The sequence below is a fragment of the Heterodontus francisci genome, chromosome 31 (genome assembly GCF_036365525.1).
Source record: "Heterodontus francisci isolate sHetFra1 chromosome 31, sHetFra1.hap1, whole genome shotgun sequence".
NCBI classification, from domain to species: Eukaryota; Metazoa; Chordata; class Chondrichthyes; order Heterodontiformes; family Heterodontidae; genus Heterodontus; species Heterodontus francisci.
In genome coordinates, this window is record NC_090401.1 from 47,377,757 (window position 1) to 47,397,452 (window position 19,696).

At 45.0% G+C, this 19,696-nt stretch overlaps 1 protein-coding gene across 2 annotated transcripts in view; it reads left to right on the forward strand.

Annotated features, from left to right (window-relative positions):
* Positions 1-7,321: 7,321 nt before the first annotated feature.
* LOC137347235 (transcription elongation factor A protein 3-like) overlaps positions 7,322-19,696 on the forward strand; it is a 38,147-nt gene continuing 25,772 nt past the window's right edge. Inside the window, exons 1-2 of one of the 2 annotated variants that reach the window (XM_068011498.1) lie at positions 7,322-7,559; positions 9,160-9,222. In XM_068011498.1, the coding sequence (XP_067867599.1) occupies positions 7,491-7,559; positions 9,160-9,222 (132 nt within the window). In that variant the 5' untranslated portion in view covers positions 7,322-7,490. The remainder of the gene's footprint in view (positions 7,560-9,159; positions 9,223-19,696) is intronic. The other variant, XM_068011497.1, reaches the window with a different exon arrangement.

The following is a 19,696-nucleotide window of genomic DNA, read 5'->3' on the forward strand; positions in this document are numbered from 1 at the left end:
CTACCCACTGTTTTTTTCATATTTGCACTTGGGGTCAAAGCTGTTCATTTTTCTGTCAATTAACACCCTCTCTGCACTAATGCTTTGTTTTTCACCAAACCATTAACATACCGTTTGCCTTTGCTCCATGACATTCTGGTCAGTTGTTCTCTGTGACCTTGTCCTATCAACATCATTTTTGTTATCTCTTGCCCCACCCCCGTTTTACTTGCTTAAAACCCTCTGCCAGTTCTGATGAAGGGTTAGTGACCTGAAATGTTAACTCTGCTTCTCACTCCACAGATGCTGCCAGACCTGCTGAGTATTTCCAGCATTTCTTGTTTTTATATTCAAAGTATTCAAACTAGGTTCTCAACCTCCTAAGGGGGGTCCACGAGATTCCGGGGGGATCCACGAGGAGATCACAGGGGTCCATAAGGAGAAACTCCCTGAGTGAAGACCCCCTTCCCAAAAGAGGAACAGCAATGGGCAGTGTCATTGATGAAGTTGAAATTCTACTAGAATTATTACTGTTGCATTAATAAGAAATGCAGCAGCCAATTTGTGCACAGTAAGGTCCAGTGAAATAAATGTATCCATTAACAAACTAATCATCTTATGCAGTACTTGATATCTGGATGTGTTGTTATAGTTAATAAATACTGCACTTTAATCCTGATGTTGATAGATTAGGGCGATAACTACTTTGTTGGACTGGCATATAGGACAATGCAAAGGGAACTAAACACAGCATAAATATATTGAACCTCAGACATAAAACCCAGTATATATTTCCTATTCTTGTAAATTGTTTGCGGCTATGCTTGGTGCCAGTTAACAAATATTAAAGTTTTTTTTCACATACAAGGTACTGACCAATTTGGAAACAGCACCACCCAGTGGCCATAGCCTACAGCTACACTGTGACAGCTGACAGCAAAATTGAAATGTTGACATAGCAACTTACAATAAGAACAACAACTTGCAAGCAGTAAAACGTCCCAAGGCACATTATCAAATATTGATGCAAAAGCATGACCAAAAATCATGATAACAGGAAGTGAGGTTTATGGATAGGAAATGTGCAGTGTCCAGAAATGTTAATAATATTTAGATGTGGGTATTCTGGAATTTTCCAATTTTAAAGGGTATTTGGATTCAAAATTTAAATCTCTTAAAATCAATGGAAATTCAGGCCTGTGAAATATGTTAATACTTGCTATAACCTGAAATGTGGAAAGCCTTTCCCCCACCCCCTTTTTCAGATACTTCTGTTAGCTGTCCAACTTTAGAGACTTGAGCACAAAATCTAGACTGACACTCCAGTGCAGTATTAAGGGACTGTTGCACTGATGGCAATGCCATCTTTTGGATGAGACATTAAACTTTTACATTCACCTTCCCTCTCAGGTGGACGTAAAAGATCCCATGGCACTATTCTGAAGAAGAGCAGGGGAGGTGTCCCTGAAGTCCTGGCCAATGTTTAACCCTCAATCAACATCACTAAAAAACAAATAATCTTGTCACTTACTTCATTGCTGTTTGTTGAACCTTGTTGCATACAAAATTGGCTGCTGTGTTTTCTACATTACAACAGTGACGACATTTCAAAAAGTAATTGGCTGTAAAGCACTTTGGAGCATCTGAGTTTGTGAAAGGTGTAAGTTTCTTTTTTTAATTATCGATCTGCTGTGCTTTTCTGCAGTTTGTTTTTATTTCTGATTCCCAACATTTCAAATTTTTATATTTGCTTTGTACTGAGATGATCCGTTAACATCATGTGTTCCTTAAAGACCATTATGCAATTGGCACAGCCATGCTAAACATTTCCACATGTTTTAACTGTTTTTTTTTTGTTAAAGGGGCACTGTCTGCATGAAAGAGTTTGGTAAACTGTTTTAGGGATTGCTGAAGAGAAAAATCATCACCTGATTTTTGTCACAGTAATGCCACATAAGGAAGTGACTTAAACATAAATTGCATTAATGGGAAAATCCTTCGGCTTTCTACTGCATCATCTTCAGAATGCCAGCAGAAACCCCCGCATGCACGCCTTAAACTTGGTTCTGCCACAGTTACAGCAGTGCAATGGGACAAGCCCTCAGAAAATTCCCCAGTGCTTGTTTGATGAAACTTTCAATTGCTTGTTTCGGGAGCCGAGATGGCTGTTAAAAACAAAATAAAAAATCTGGGAATAAAAATAAGCTGTTATCAGTAAAAGTGACCTTGAAGCTGTTGGATTGTGGTTTAAAAAAAAACTCAATTGGTTCATTAATGTCCCTTTAGGGAAGGATACCTTCCATCCTTACCCAGCCTGGGTCCATATGTAACTTGAGTTACAAGAAAAGACTTGATTTTAAAATTCTTATCCTTGTTTTCAAATCCCTCCATGGCCTCGTCCTCTCCCTATCTCTGTAATCTCCTCCAGCCCCACAACTCTCCAAGATATCTGTGCTCCTCTAATTCTGGCCTCTTGTGTATCCCTGATTTTAATTGCTCCACCATTGGTGGCCACACAGTCAGTTGCCTAGGCCCTAAGCTCTGGAATATCCTCCCCTATACCTCTCCACCTCATTTCCCTCCTTTAAGAGACTCCTTAAAACCTACCTCTTTGACCAAGCTTTTGGTCATCTTACCGAATATCTCCTTTTGTGGCTCGGTGTCAAACGTTGCTTTATAATGCTCCTGTAAAGCACCTTGGGCCATTTCATCATGTTAAAGATGCTATATAAATATAAGTTGTAGTTGTTGTCGAATCTCACAATAACATGGTTGATTCTTAACTGCCCTTTTAAGTGGGTTAATAAGGCACTTAGTTCCTCCAGTGGCTCAAGAAGAAGTCCTACCACCATCTTCTCATGGCAACTAGGAATGGACAATAAATGTCAGCCTTGCCAGTGATGCCCACATCCTGAGAATGAATGAAACAAATGGAGATCCAAGACTTGAAGAACAGGGAGTTTTCCTGGTGTCCTTGCCTCACTCAATCAACACTACTGAAAACAGAGTAACAGGTCATTCAGCTTTTCCCTAATGTGGGGTTTGCTATGAGTAAAATGTACTTGCCCATATGACAGTCAATGTCATTCAAAGCAATTCACAGCACGAAGTACCTTCGACTTTTTACATTTAATGATGAAGCAAATTTATTTTCTCTACTATCCTTTATGTCAGCTGTGGCTCAGTGGGTAGCACTCTTGCCTCTCAGTCAGCAGGCTGTGGGACCACAGTCCCACTCCAGAGTTTCACACAAAATCAAGACTGATATGCCAGTGCTGAGGGAGTGCTGCTCTGTCAGAAGTGGTGTCTTTTAGATGTGACATTAAACCAAAGCCCTGTCTGCTCTCTCAGGTGAATGTAAAAGATCCCATAGCACTATTTTGAAAAAGAACAGGAGAGTTCTCCCATTTGGGTCCTGGCCAATATTTATCCCTCAACCAACATTACTAAAACAGATTGTGTGGTCATTATCATGGTGCTGTTTATGGGAACTTGCGGTGTACCAAATATCTGCTGTGTTTCTTACATTGCAACAGTGACTACACTTCAAAAGGTGCTATCTGAATACAATTCTTTCTTTTAAAAACCGAACTAAGCATTGGTTAGGCTTGATTTACCTCAACCTCTATTTCTTTCTTTCAACAGAGTGTGCTGCAGTACAGGACCTTTGTTGTTCAGCTGGGTCCTTGGTACCTAGTTAAGGACGCTATGGATGTCTCGGATCGAGTCCACAGGATTCTTAAGGGGAAGGGGGAGCAGCCAGAGGTCGTGGTACATATCGGTACCAATGACATAGCTAGGAAAAGGGATGAGGACCTGAAAAGCGAATATAGGGAGTTAGGTTGGAAGCTGAAAGGCAGGACGAGCAGAGTAGTAATCTCAGGATTGTTACCGGTGCCACGTGCTAGTGAGGCTAGAAACAGGGAGCGAGTGCAGCTGAACACGTGGCTACAGAACTGGTGTAGGAGGGAGGGATTCAGATATGTGGATCATTGGAATACCTTCTGGGGAAGGTGGGACCTGTACAAAAAGGACGGGTTGCATCTGAACTGGAGGGGCACCAATATCCTGGGTGGGAGGTTTGCTAGAGCTCTTCGGGAGGGTTTAAACTAGTTTGGCAGGGGGATGGGAACCGGAGCCATGGATCAGTGGATGGGGTAGCTGTTGAACAGGCAGATACCGAGTGCAGAGAGTCTGTGAGGAAGGTTAGACAGTTGACAGGGCAAAGTTGCAGCCAGTATGATGGGTTGAAGTGTGTCTATTTTAACGCAAGAAGTGTCAGGAATAAGGGTGATGAACTTCGAGCATGGATCAGTACTTGGAGCTACGATGTTGTGGCCATTACGGAGACGTGGATATCACAGGGGCAGGAATGGATGTTGGATGTTCCGGGGTTTAGATGTTTCAAAAGGAATAGGGAGGGAGGTAAAAGAGGTGGGGGAGTGGCATTGCTAATCAGGGATAGTATCACAGCTGTAGAAAGGGAGGTCGTCGAGGAGGGTTTGTCTACTGAGTCAGTATGGGTGGAAGTCAGAAACAGGAAAGGAGCAGTCACTTTGTTGGGAGTTTTCTATAGACCCCCCAATAGCAACAGAGACATGGAGGAACAGATTGGGAGGCAGATTTTGGAAAGGTGCAGAAGTAACAGGGTTGTTGTCATGGGTGACTTCAACTTCCCTAATATTGATTGGAACCTCCTGAGTGCAAATAGTTTGGATGGAGCAGTTTTTGTCAGGTGTGTCCAGGAAGGTTTCCTGACTCAATATGTAGATAGGCCGACTAGAGGGGAGACTATGTTGGACTTGGTGCTTGGCAACGAACCAGGCCAGGTGGCAGATCTCTCGGTGGGAGAGCAATTTGGTGATAGTGATCACAACTCCCTGACCTTTACTATAGTCATGGCGAGGGACAGGAGCAGACGGGATGGGAAAATATTTAATTGGGGGAGGGGGAATTACAATGCTATTAGGCAGGAACTGGGGAGCATAAATTTGGAACAGATGTTCTCAGGGAAATGCACGACAGAAATGTGGAGGTTGTTTAGGGAGCACTTGCTGCGACTGCTGGATAGATTTGTCCCGATGAGGCAGGGAAGGGATGGTAGGGTGAAGGAACCTTGGATGACAAGAGATGTGGAACAGCTAGTCAAGAGGAAGAAGGAAGCTTACTTAAGGTTGAGGAAGCAAGGATCAGACAGGGCTCTAGAGGGTTACAAGGTAGCCAGGAAGGAACTGAAGAATGGACTTAGGAGAGCTAGAAGGGGACATGAAAAAGTCTTGGCGGGTAGGATTAAGGAAAATCCTAAGGCGTTCTACACTTATGTGAGGAACAAGAGGATGGCCAGAGTGAGGGTAGGGCCGATCAGGGATAGTGGAGGGAACTTGTGCCTGGAGTCGGAGGAGGTAGAGGAGGTCCTAAATGAATACTTTGCTTCAGTATTCACTAGTGAGAGGGACCTGGTCGTTTGTGAGGACAGCGTGGAACAGGCTGATATGCTCGAACAGGTTGAGGTTAAGAGGGAGGATGTGCTGGAAATTTTGAATGATATGAGGACAGATAAGTCCCCGGGGCCAGACGGGATATACCCAAGGATATTACGGGAAGCGAGGGAAGAGATTGCTGCGCCTTTGGCAATGATCTTTGCGTCTTCACTGTCCACTGGAGTACTACCGGATGATTGGAGGGTGGCAAATGTTGTTCCCTTGTTCAAGAAAGGGAATAGGGATAACCCTGGGAATTATAGACCAGTCAGTCTTACGTCGGTAGTGGGCAAATTATTGGAGAGGATTCTGAGAGACAGGATTTATGATTATTTGGAAAAGCATGGTTTGATTAGAGACAGTCAGCATGGCTTTGTGAGGGGCAGGTCATGCCTTACAAGCCTTATTGAATTCTTTGAAGATGTGACAAAACACATTGATGAAGGAAGAGCAGTGGATGTGGTGTATATGGATTTTAGCAAGGCATTTGATAAGGTTCCCCATGGTAGGCTCATTCAGAAAGTAATGAGGCATGGGATTCAGGGAAAGTTGGCTGTCTGGATACAAAATTGTCTGGCCCATAGAAGTCAGAGGGTGGTAGTAGATGGAAAGTATTCAGCATGGAGCTCGGTGACCAGTGGTGTTCCACAAGGATCTGTTCTGGGACCTCTGCTCTTTGTGATTTTTATAAATGACTTGGATGAGGAAGTGGAAGGCTGGGTTAGCAAGTTTGCCGATGACACGAAGGTTGCTGGAGTTGTGGATAGTGTGGAAGGCTGTTGTAGGTTGCAACGGGACATTGACAGGATGCAGAGCTGGGCTGAGAAGTGACAGATGGAGTTCAACCTGGAAAAGTGTGAAGTGATTCATTTTGGAAGGTAGAATTTGAATGCGGAATACAGGCTTAAAGACAAGATTCTTGGTAGTGTGGAGGAACAGAGGGATCTTGGGGTCCATGTCCATAGATCGCTCAAAGTTGCCACCCAAGTTGATCGGGTTGTTAAGAAGGCGTATGGTGTGTTGGCTTTCATTAACAGGGGGATTGAGTTTAAGAGCCGCGAGGTTATGCTGCAGCTCTATAAAGCCCTTGTTAGACCACACTTGGAATATTGTGTTCAGTTCTGGTCGCCTCATTATAGGAAGGATGTGGAAGCTCTAGAGAGGGTGCAGAGGAGATTTACCAGGATGCTGCCTGGACTGGAGGGCATGTCCTACGAAGAAAGATTGAGGGAGCTAGGGCTTTTCTCATTGGAGCGAAGAAGGATGAGAGGCATAGATAGAGTGGATAGCCAGAGACTTTTTCCCAGGACGGAAAGGGCTATCACCAAGGGGCATAATTTTAAGGTGATTGGAGGAAGGTTTAGGGGGGATTCAGAGGTAGGTTCTTTACACAGAGAGTGGTGGGTGTGTGGAATGCGCTGCCAGCGGTGGTAGTAGAAGCAGATACATTAGGGGCATTTAAGCGACTCTTGGATAGGTACATGGATGATAGTAGAATGAAGGGTAGGTAGTTAGTTTGATCTCAGAGTAGGTTAAAGGTCCGGCACAACATCGTGGGCCGAAGGGCCTGTACTGTGCTGTACTGTTCTATGTTCTAAGTTTTTGTTGTTGTTGAGTGTCCCTTTAAAGCTCATTTCCGGGTATACAACTCTTTCTGAACTCAATTTGCTCGGTTTTACAGCGCTGAAAGTATTTTATTCCTCACACCAACCCAAAAAAATAAGCAGCCTTTTTAGCTGAACACCGAGGGATTCTCTCCTCTCTCTTTAAGTCCTTGTCCCGGTTTAGCCCTTGACGAGTTATTCTGAGCGCTGTCTGTTGTGTTGAAGTTTGACACCATCTGTTTTTTTGACGCCAGGGGACCTTTTACTGCGGCGAGCGACGAGACACACCTCTTTTTGCCTGAGAGCTCACCATTAACTCGGATGCAACTTTTTTTTTTAATGGTTTGTTCTGTTCTTGATTTTGCACATTTATTTATTGTAATTTAATTTTTTGTGCATTTTACGGATTTATGCAGGAGCGGATACCATGGGAAGAGAGGAAAACCTCGTCAGAATTGCAAAAAAGCTGGATAAAATGGTATCCAGGAAGAACATGGTAAGATTGAGGAGGGCGGCAATGTGAAATTGACGTGAAATTGCAGGTTTCAGGGCCGGGCGAGTGAGTTTCTCGTGTCTTTGGCAACTGGAATAAGAGATTTGCACTTTCGTTAAAATCCCAAAGTCACTTTGAGTGCCCAGGAGTAACTTTTTCCACTCGGCCGAGATTGAAAGTTTACTTAACTTTTCGCTTGAATCGATTTGTCGAGCAGGTGGCTGGGCTAAACCGCAGTCTCCCAAGTTACTTGGTAATGAGATCGCCCCGTGCCGTCTGGTGAGTTACAACTCCCCGGGGGTTTAAAACAAAACTCTAGGTTCGAGGCGCGGACTTTTTCTGAAAACGTAAACGAAACCGAGAGTTGCTCTGGAGCTTGCCGAATGTGTAAACGCCTCCTTGTGACTGAGTAGAGATATTATTAGATCGAAATGTCGTTCTCATTCCCAACCACCCTCTCATTTCTCCCCCGACTCCACAATCTCTCCCCCTCCAACAACTTGGGTTTATACATAATAAAACTTCCCAAGGTCCTTCAGGAGCATTATAAAACAAAATTTGATACTGAGCCACAAAAGGAGATATTAGGTCAGATGACTAAAAGCTTGCTCAAAGAGGTAGGGTGTTAAGGAGTGTCTTAAAGGAGGAAAGTGAGGAACACCGATATCATTGAGGGTTATGGGGCTAGAGGAGATTTACAGAGATGGGGATGGACGAGACCATGGAGGGATTTGAAAACAAGGATGGGAATTTTAAAATCAAGTTGTTGCTCGACGGGGACCAATGTAGGTCAGCGAGCACAGAGGTGATGGGGGAACGGGGCTTGGTGCAAGTTAAGACATGGCAGCAGAGTTTTGGATGGCCTCACTTTACAGAGAGTCGACTATGGGAGACCAGCCAGGAGTGCGTTGGAATAGGCAGGTCTAGAGGTAATGAAGGCATGAATCAGGATTTCAGCAGCAGATGAGCTGAGACAGGGTGAAGTCAGGTGATATTGCAGAGGTGGAAATAGGCGGTCTTACCGATGGCATGAATATGAGGTCAAATGCGACACCAAGGCTGCGAACAGATTGGCATCATCTCGGAGTGTTACCAGGGAGAGGGATGGAGTCAATAGCTGGGGAATGGAGTTTGGAGCAGGGATGACCAATCTTTCTCCTCCCCCCCCCCCCCCCCCCCCTTCCCCGCTCAATTTCTTTCCCCCCTCCCCAATCATAAATTTCAAAAGGAAATTGAATGAATAGTTGAAAAGGAAAATAATTGCAGGGATCGAACAGGGGAATGGGACTAATTAGGTAGCTCATGCTAAGAGCTGGCACAGGCATGAGGGGCCAAATGGCCTGCTCCTGCGCTGCATGATATCGAAATCCAAACTCATTGCACTGCGGTTTGTAAGATAATGGATGTGAAGCTCAGATTGGCCAGAGACAAAAGTTCAATGTTTGAATGTTATATCCATCGTGTGTGCTTGGACAATGAGTTTCAATGTAATGTAGATTCCCAACTTTGAAGCTAATGAGAAATTGTGTTCATGAAAGAAGGAACAAAGCCTTCCTGAGTTTTGTAATAAAAGCAAGTTCTGATTTTGTTTTAATCTGAATAGGATGGTGCTCTGGATCTGCTCCAGGAACTCAGAGGAATGAAGGTGACGCTAAAGTTGCTGCAGGTAACTTTTACTATATAAAAACGGCCAAGTGTCCATTCCCTTTGTTCCTTTGGGAAGTGCCTTGGAACCCCTCTGAACATTGCCCTCCTGCCTCAGCTCATCTGCTGCTGAAACCCTCATCCGCGCATTGTACCTGCAGACATGACTATTTCAGTGCTCCCCTGCCTGGCATCATGCATCCTTGGTAAACTTGAGCTCATTTAAAAAAAAAACTCTGCTGTTTGTATCCTAACTTGCACCAAGTCCATTTACCCATCATCCCTGTGCATGATGACCTACATTGGTTCCTGGCCCAGCAATGCCTCAATTTAAAAAAATTCTTATCCTTGTTTTCAAATCCCTCCATGGCCTCACTCCCTCCGTATCTGTAACCTCCTCCAGTCCTACAACCCTCCACGATCTCTGCACTCCTCCAATTCTGGCCTGTTGCACATCCCTGATTTTCATTGCTCCACCATTGGTGGCTGGGCCTTAAACTCTGTAATTCTCCCCTTAAACCCCTCTGTCACTCTCTCCTTTGAGTGCTCGTTAAAACCAACCTTTTACATCAAGGTTTTTGGTACTCTGTCCAAGTAATCTTCTTGCATGACGTGTTATTAAATTTTGTTTGATAACGCTCCAGTGATGTGTCTTGGGAAATTTTTATGACCTTAAAAGAGCTGTATAAATGCAAGTTGTTGTTGTTGTTAAAGGTGCTCAATACATTCGAGGAGGTTGTTCCTCCTCCTTTCCTTGCAGCTCAGTGACTAAAGACTCTGAATGTGGAACTGAAGCCACATGGACACCAGGAAAGTTCCCAGGTGCAGTTCCTGGGATGGCAGTAGGATGTGCTGTGTTAGTCCTGATGCCCTAGACATCAGAGGTAGATGAAACAGTGATTTTTGACCTGGTGCTGTGAAATGTGTGAATTTTGGGTGAAAACAGGATAGGCTACTCCCCGAGAGTGTATTGGACTGAAGGAAACACCTCTCTCCCCACATCCCTACAGTAAGCAAACAGGGCAAGTCATTACCATTGCCCGATTGTACAACTCTCCATCACCATCACAGAGAAACGCTACATAAAATTATATATTACGGAAAGAGGCCATTTGGCCCAACTAGTATGTGCTGTTATTTATATTCCACGTGAGTCTTCTTCCATTCCACCTACCTCATCCCAGACTTTCAGCATTTCTTTCTATTCGCTTTTCTCTCATGTACGCATCTAGATTCCTTTTTGAAGGCAGAAGAATAGCTATTGGATATTGGATAAGGGCTTAACGTAGACAAAACCCTGCGCAATATGAAACCCAGGGTTGTGGTGTGGTTTTATATTAGTTTCAATAACACTTTCTCCAGTCCTCCAATGACTTTAATAGATGTCTTGTTAAAGACTAACTGTACTAATTTGCAGTACACAAAATTCAACTGAGAGTTGGATTTCAGCCTTTCTAATTAAAGAGCAAACTTAATATGCTGCCTTCCAAGTCCTCAGGATCTCCCAAAGTGTTTCACAGTTAATGAGCTATTTTGAATTGTAGTCACTGTTGTAATGTATGGAAATTTTAGGTGCATTCTCTTGTGAAACACTCTTGGATAAACCACAACAGGGGCTACTATACTACACTGCATCCAGGTTCCAGCTGTATGTTCCACTGCCCCCTGTACTTCCTGGACCCCCTCCAAAAATAATATATATTAGCCTAACCAATGTAAGATCAGTTCCATTTATCAAACCTTAACTTGATTTTCTGTAGCACGTTGGTTGAGATCAGTGAATATTCTGGGCTCGGGGAGGTAGGGAGTGTGTCGAGGGAGGAAGTGTGAAAGTAGACTATACAATAGAGTCAAAACCATGAACTGTGTAAATGATGGAAACAGTTAAATTGTGCTCTTGGACCAGGTCCCGTTCCATATTGCTAACATATGTTCAGTTCCCACTTTGGAAGCTGCAGAGCTTTCAATTCCGCCAAAAACTGATCGGATAAGCACTTTTTTTTTTTGCTGGCTGTAATGCTCCTGAGCAAATTAAGCTTGGGCCTTAATCTACAACAAAAAAAATTGTCTACAATTTAACATATTAACAATCTCTTAGACACACACAGATAACTGCTGTGGGAAATGTCAAGATTCATTGGAGTTTAGAAGAATGGGAGGTGATCTTATTGAAACATGTAAGATTCTGAGGGAGCTTGACCAGGTAGATGCTGAGAGGATGTTTCCCCTCGTGGGGGAATCTAGAACTAGGGGGCACAGTTTCAAAATAAGGGGTCTCTCTTGTATGACTGAGATGAGGAGGAATTTCTTCTTTCAGAGGGATGTTAATCTTTGGAATTCTCTTTCCCACAGAGCAGTGGAGGCTGGGTCATTGAATATATTCAATGAATTATACAGATTTTTGATCGACAAGGAAGTCCAGAGTTATGGGGGGCAGGCAGGAAAGTGGAGTTAGGGTCACAATCAGGTCAGCCATGATCTTATTGAATGGCAGAGCAGGCTCAAGGGGCCGAATGGCCTACTCCTGCTTCTATTTCTTATGATTCCCAATAGGTGCAGCAGGGGCTGCTCTTGTGCAGCCGAGGGTAAAGTTAGTCGTCGTCGTCGATGCAGTGCAAAGGAATCTTTAGCCTGAGTTACCTTTTGTAAACCTGACCTGTGACAGAATGCGAAAAAAGGGGTAAGTTTTCAAATCTTAATGAAGGCATCTGTAACTCTCCACCTTCCCCACCCACCTGCTGCCTCCCACTGCCCCTGCTCTGAAACAACTTTCAATTGCAAAACACGAAGGGTTGATGCAGGGTGGAAATGAATTGGCAGCGATTAGTATTTTAAACAACACGTTGCACACCAAAAGCTTTACAAACATGGCCCAGCAAAGCCTGAAGTCATGGATGAAAGGAATCCTGCAGCCAGACTGAAATGATTCTGTTCTCATGAATTTGCACCCACAGCATCATTACAGGAATGTGTACCAGTGATCTGTAAATTGTGTACCTGGAAGAAGGGCCCTTGAAGCTTTAAGATAGCCTTCTGCTCTGATCTGGCTTCTGTTGTCCCACCAGCTTGCCTGGCATCACAATAAGATGTTCATCTTGCTGCGGCTATTCATTTGACCTGCTTGTCTCTGTCTCCATTTTCTTCCTTCTGAAGATGTCAACAAATGCAAGTTCCATGGGCAAGGCTGCTCTCAGCAATGAGGTGCCCATTCTTCATGTGTGTGCTGAGAATGTGAGAGTCCCAAGATAGTCAACACTGGGGGCAACTGTAAACATGACTTCCCCTGAACATATGTGTATGCACACCTTGGAGTAGGAGTCACTGTACTGGCAATTCCCTCCCCTCCTCTCATTCCTACCCCCTCTCCCCCAGCTCTCCATTCCCTCTTTTTTTTCCCCCTTTCTCTCTTCCACCCCCCGCCTCTCCCCCTTCCCCATCTCTCACCCTAATCCCATTCTCCCCCACCACCCCTCCCGACTCTCTTTCTCCCCCCCCCCCCCCCCACCGCCACCTCCAGCACTATGCCAGAATACACAGCCTGTGAAGGATGGGCTCTGGAAATCCTCTACATCAGCCAGTTGCAAGAATTCTGTGTTCTCTGCCCCTCTCCTCCCCCCTCTCACTGTTTCTCTTTTGAAATGTCTAGAAAGGTGGGAGGTCTGGACCATCCAAATTGATGATGAGTGGTATAACTGAACTGGAGGTATTTTTGAGAGCGTAGTGAGTGGAAAGTGCCTGTGTATTACACTCCATTTGTCATAGACCTTTTTTTGTTGGGTAACTGCTTTTATTGTAGAATTGTACAGCAGAGGTGGCGGCCATTAGGACTGAGGCGAGGAAAGATTTCTAAAGGGTTGTGAATCTTTGGAATTCTTTACCCGAGAGGGCTGTGGATACTCAGTCGTTGAGTATTGGACAAATATCAAGGAATATGGGGATAGTACTGGAAAGTGGAATTAAGATAGAAGATCGGCCATGATCTTATTGAATGGCAGAACAGGCTGGAGTGGCCGTATGGTCGACTGCTGCTCCTATTTCTTATGTTGTAGGAGAAACTGATTTGTACCCATAGTACAGCTCTGATGTAAGTGCACTATCACAGCCCCTGCCTATTTCCAGAAGGGGTTGATATCTTGTTGGGGTGCAATTACACTAATCCCAGAGGTTTTGCCTAAATGCCCATGTCTGAGCCTTCATGATGAGTGCAAGCAGGTTATTCAACTGTGAGGGGCATCACAGCCAAGCCTAATCCTGCCCTCACCTGCAAGGGTCGTCATCAAGGGATCCAGGAAAAATACGGATTCTTTGATTAGGACAGCTTTCACTTTTAAAGGGATGGGTTCTTGATCCGATGTCTGGCAAAATGGTTTGCTGCATGATCAGTGGAAACTAGCATTTTGTTTTCCTGAGCTGAGGACCTTAGTGAAGGGTCAAGGGTCACAGTGTAGGATATCACCAGTGTTAAAAGAGAAGGAGAGATAAATCAGCAAGTCGTGCCTAGGTCATGCCAGACTTGAGTTTTCAGTCTTTGGGGAAGATTGAGAGAGATGATGAGTTCTACAGTATTAAAATTCTGGAATGAATGTATTTGGGGAAGGATGGGGTTTGGCGAGGCTTGATCTCAACACTGTAAAGCTCCAGGGTGGAGGAAGAGTGAGTAGGACCAGGTTATTCCAATGGATTCTGAAAATCCTGTTGGCCGGGCAGTTCCATGAATGCCTAGTCTTTACCTTTTCCTTTGCTGCGCTTCGACGGAAAATGGGAGTTCCTGTCAAGGTGGAAACTAACAAAGGTGTGACTAGAAATGATTGGAGTTATTCTGTGATTCTGCAATCCTGGTGGTGAGTGTGGAGCAGAGATGGAGCTACAGTGGTGGATGCCCAATGCTTTATGCCAGGTCAATATGCTGGAGTGATTTCATCTGTCTGAAGCTGACTTGAAATGAACCAAATTGTATTTTTATAATTCGTGATACAATGGCACTATCACAGAACTGGGAAAGGAACTTCAGACATTATGATACTATTTACATTAACCAAATATAGCGGTAAAAATAGCATCTCTGGATTAAAGGAGGCGCAGTCTTTATTTAAAATCAAGCACAATGCCGTAGCTTAATGTTTGAGGTACTGGACTAGCAAATCAACGAGGTCATCTGTTCAAATCCAACCATTAGCTAGTTGTGAAACTGAATTCCCCCCAAAAAATCGAGTCATTTAAGGGCTAGCACCAGCTAACAGAACCATAAAAGCTGGCTTTTGATGTAAAAATCCAACTGGCTCATTATTGTTCTACAGGGGATAGGAATCTGCCACCTTTTACCCTATCTGGCCTACGAGTGACTCAATATTCTTAGGGATATTCTTTGTTTAAGAAAGGTGGCAAGGATAATCCAGGAAATTATAGGCCGGTGAGCCTTACATCAGTGGTAGGGAAACTATTAGAGAGGATTATTCGGGACAGGATTTACTCCCATTTGGAAACAAACAAACTTATTAGCGAGAGACAGTATGGTTTTGTGAAGGGGAGGTCGTGTCTTACTAATTTGATTGAGTTTTTTGAGGAAGTGACAAAGATGATTGATGAAGGAAGGGCAGTGGATGTTATCTATATGGACTTTAGTAAAGTCATTGACAAGGTCCCGCATGGCAGACTGGTACAAAAGGTGAAGTCACACGGGATCAGAGGTGAGCTGGCAAGATGGATACAGAACTGGCTCGGTCATAGAAGACAGAGGGTAACAGTGGATGGGTGTTTTTCTGAATGGAGGGATGTGACTAGTGGTGTTCCGCAGGGATCAGTGCTGGGACCTTTGCTGTTTGTAGTATATATAAATGATTTGGAGGAAAATGTAGCTGGTCTGATTCGTAAGTTTGCGGACGACACAAAGGTTGGTGGAGTTGCGGATAATGATGAGGATTGTCAGAGGATACAGCAGGATATAGATCGGTTGGAGACTTGGGCGGAGAAATGGCAGATGGAGTTTAATCCGGACAAATGTGAGGTAATGCATTTTGGAAGGTCTAATGCAGGTGGGAAGTATACAGTAAATGGCAGAACCCTTAGGAGTATTGACAGGCAGAGAGATCTGGGCGTACAGGTCCACAGGTCACTGAAAGTGGCAACACAGGTGGATAAGGTAGTCAAGAAGGCATACGGCATGCTTGCCTTCATCGGTCAGGGCATAGAGTATAAAAATTGGCAAGTCATGTTGCAGCTGTACAGAACCTTAGTTAGGTCACACTTAGAATATTGCATGCAATTCTGGTCGCCACACTACCAGAAGGACGTGGAGGCTTTGGAGAGGGTACAGAAGAGGTTTACCAGGATGTTGCCTGGTCTGGAGGGCATTAGCTATGAGGAGAGGTTGGAAAAACTCGGATTGTTTTCATTGGAACGACGGAGGTGGAGGGGCGACATGATAGAGGTTTACAAAGTTATGAGTGGCATGGACAGAGTGGATAGTCAGAAGCTTTTTTCCAGGGTGGAAGAGTCAGTTACTAGGGGACATAGGTTTAAGGTGAGAGGGGCCAAGTTTAGAGGGGATGTGCGAGGCAAATTTTTTACAGAGGGTGGTGAGTGCCTGGAACTTGCTGCCAGGGGAGGTGGTGGAAGCAGGTACGATAGCGACGTTTAAGAGACATCTTGACAAATACATGAATAGGATGGGAATAGAGGGATATGAGCCCTGGAAGTGCAGAAGGTGTTAGTTTAGGCAGGCATCAAGATCGGCGCAGGCTTGGAGGGCTGAATGGCCTGTTCCTGTGCTGTACTGTTCTTTGGATGGGTAATATATGCCACCCTCAAGTTGATGTGACCCTACATGTGATGCAATGTAAAATAATAAATACTGTTCTCAAGTTGATGACCAAATCTCAAGAACAATTCTAAAACTAACCTTGTGTTAGGATTCTCAACCCTCCAGGATTGCCCTGGAATCTTCAAGAATCAAATATTAATCCCCTGGACACTGCTGTGAGCAAACAGAGAGTTCACCGGGAAACCGTGAGAGAGGAGCGGGGGAGAGAGAGAGTTCACCGAGAGAGTGGGAAACAGCGAGACCAGAGAGAGGCTAGCTGCTGCCGCTGCCAATCTGCCAGCGGTCGGAAAGAAAAATCAAGGTGTGACATCACAGGGAAGCAGGTAAGTGATTGGCTGGGTATGACTTCGGAGCGACAAACAGCACAAGAGGGGAAAGAGAGCAGCGAGGCACAGGGAGCTAGTCAGTGAGTATCTGGTGGGTATTTTCTTATTTTCTTTTTTCTGCTGATTTTTAATTTTTATCCAACATTTATGTCGATCTACTAAGTAAAAACTAAAATACTAGTAGTCGGTAGGTAGTTACTCGTTTGTTCATTCTATTTATAACCATTTTATTGTGTTTATTTAGCTTCCAATTTTAGTGCAATAAATAAATAATTCGAGATATGGCAGAGATGCTCACCCCCGTCAAATGCACATCCTGTGCCAAGTGGGGACTCCAGGACCCTACCCATGTCCTGGACAACTACATGTACAGAAAATGCCACCAAATGCAAACACTTGAGCGCCAAATCTTAGAACTCAAGAAGCAGCTGGTTTCACTGAGGTGCATTCGCAAGGATGAGCGATACGTGGAGGCCTGTTTCAGGAGGTGGTCACCCCACAGCTTGAGAGAGCACAGGCAGAGAGGGACTGGGTGGCTGCCAGACAGACAAGAAAGACAAGGCAGGTAGTGCAGGAGACCCCGGAGGGCATTCCACTTTCTAACTGGTATTCAGTTCTGTATACCGATACGGGAGAAGGTTCCTCTGGAGACTGCAGCGAGAGCCATGACCAGAGCACCATGGCTGGCTCAGCTGTGCAGGGAGGGAGGAGAAAAGACAGGAGAGCAATTGTGGTTGGGGATTCTTTAGTTTGGGGAAGAGACAGGCGTTTGTTTTTTTTAAAATTCGTTTTTGGGATGTGGGCATCGCTGGCAGGACCAGCATTTATTGCCATCCCTAATTGCCCTTGAGAAGGTAGTGGTGAGCTGCTGCCTTGAACCACTGCAGTCCATGTGGGGTAGGTACATCTACAGTGCTGTTAGGAAGGGAGTTCCAGGATTTTGACCCAGCGACAGTGAAGGAACGGCGATATAGTTCCAAGTCAGGTTGGTGTGTGGCTTGGAAGGGAACTTGTAGGTAGTAGTGTTCCCATGAATCTGCTGCCCTTGTCCTTCTAGGTGGCAGAGGTCGCGGGTTTGGAAGGTGCCATCGAAGAAGTCTTGTTGCATTGCTGCAGTGCATCTTGTAGATGGTACACACTGCTGCTATTGTGCGTCAGTGGTGGAGGGCGTGAATGTTTGTAGATGGGGTGCCAATCAAGCGGGCTGCTTTGTCCTGGATGGTGCGAGCTTCATAAGTGTTGTTGGAGCTGCACCCATCCGGGCAGGTGGAGAGTATCCCATCACACTCCTGACTTGTGCCTTGTAGATGGTGGGCAGGCTTTGGGGAGTCAGGAGGTGAGTTACTCACCGCAGGATTCCTAGCCTCTGACCTGACCTTGTAGCCACGGTATTTATATGGCTACTCCAGTTCAGTTTCTGGTCAATGGTAACCCCCAGGATGTTGATAGTGGGGGATTCAGTGATTGTAATGCCATTGAATGTCAAGGGGAGGTGGTTAGATTCTCTCTTGTTGGAGATGGTCATTGCCTGACACTTGTGTGGCACGAATGCTACTTGCCACTTATCAGCCCAAGCCTGGATGTTGTCTAGCTCTTGCTGCATTTCTACACGGACTGCTTCAGTATCTGAGGAGTTGCAAATGGTGCTGAACATTGTGCAATCATCAGCGAGCATCCCCGCTTCTGACCTTATGATTGAAGGAAGGTCATTGATGAAGTAGCTGAAAATGGTTGGGCCTAGGACACTACCCTGAGGAACTCCTGCAATGATGTCCTGGAGCTGAAATGATTGACCTCCAACAATCACAACCATCTTCCTTTGCGCTAGGTATGACTCCGACCAGCGGGGAATTTTTCCCCTGATTCCCATTGACTCCAGTTTTGCTCGGGCTCATTGTTGCCATACTTGGTCAGATGCTGCCTTGATGTCAAGGGCAGTCACTATCACCTCACCTCTTGTGTTCAGCTCTTTTGTCCATGTTTGAACCAAGGCTGTAATGAGGTCTGGAGCTGATTGGCTATAATGGAAACTTGGCTTAAAGAGGGGCAAAAATGGCAGGTCAACATCCCTGAATATAGAGTTTTCAGACAGGATAGAAAGGGCGATTAAAAAAGGAGTGGGTGTAGCATTATTGGTTAAAGAATCAATTACAGCTGTCAGGAGTAAAAACAAGAAATGCTGGAAATACTCAGCAGGTCTGGCAGCATCTGTGGAGAGAGAAGCAGAGTTAACATTTCAGATCAGTGACCCTTCTTCTGAACTGGCAAATATTAGAAATGTAAAAGGTTATAAGAAAGTAAAATGGGGGTGGGGCAAGAGATAACAAAGGAGAAGGTGTAAATAGGACTAGGTCACAGAATAGCTGACCAGAAGGTCATGGAGCAAAGGCAAACAATATGCTAATGGTGTGTTGAAAGACAAAGTTTTAGTCCAGATAGGGTGTTAATGAACTGAAGGTTGAACAGCCGCAAGTACAAACATGAAAAAAAAGTGGGTAAGCAAACTGAACAAACTACGATGAAATAAAATAAAATAAACACACAAAAAAAAAATTTTTTAAAGGAAAAAAAAAATAACTGAAAATAAAAGTAAAATGGGGGGCCCATCATGCTCTGAAATTATTGAACTCAATGTTTTGACCGGCAGGCTGTAGTGTGCCTAATCGGTAAATGAGATGCTGTTCCTCGAGCTTGTGTTGATGTTCACTGGAACACTGCAGCAATCACAGGACAGAAATGTGAGCATGAGAGCAGAGGGGAGTGTTGAAATGGCAAGCAACCGGAAGCTCGGGGTCCTGCTTGCGGACTGAGCGGAGGTGTTCCGCAAAGCGTTCATCCAGTGTGCATTTGGTCTCCCCAATGTAGAGGAGACCACATTGTGAGCAGCGAATACAGTATACTACATTGAAAGAAGTACAAGTAATTTGCTGCTTCACCTGAAAGGAGTGTTTGGGGCCTGGGATAGTGAGGAGAGAGGAGGTAAATGGGCAGGTATTACACCACCTGCGATTGCAGGGGAAGGTGCCATGGGAAGGGGATGAGGTGGTGGGGGTAATGGAGGAGTGGACCAGGGCTTCACGGAGGGAATGATCCCTTCGGAATGCTGAATGGAAGGGAGGCATCACGCTGGAGGTGGCGGAAATGGCAGAGGATGATCCTTTGGATATGGAGGCTGATGGGGTGGAAAGTGAGGACAAGGGGAACCCTGTCATGGTTCTGGGAGGGAGGGGAAGGGGTGAGGGTCGAGGTGTGGGAAATGGGCCGGAAACGGTTGAGGGCCCTGTCAACCACAGTGTGGGGGGGGGGGGGGGAGGGGGGGGAAGTCCTCGGTTGAGGAAAAATGAAGACAT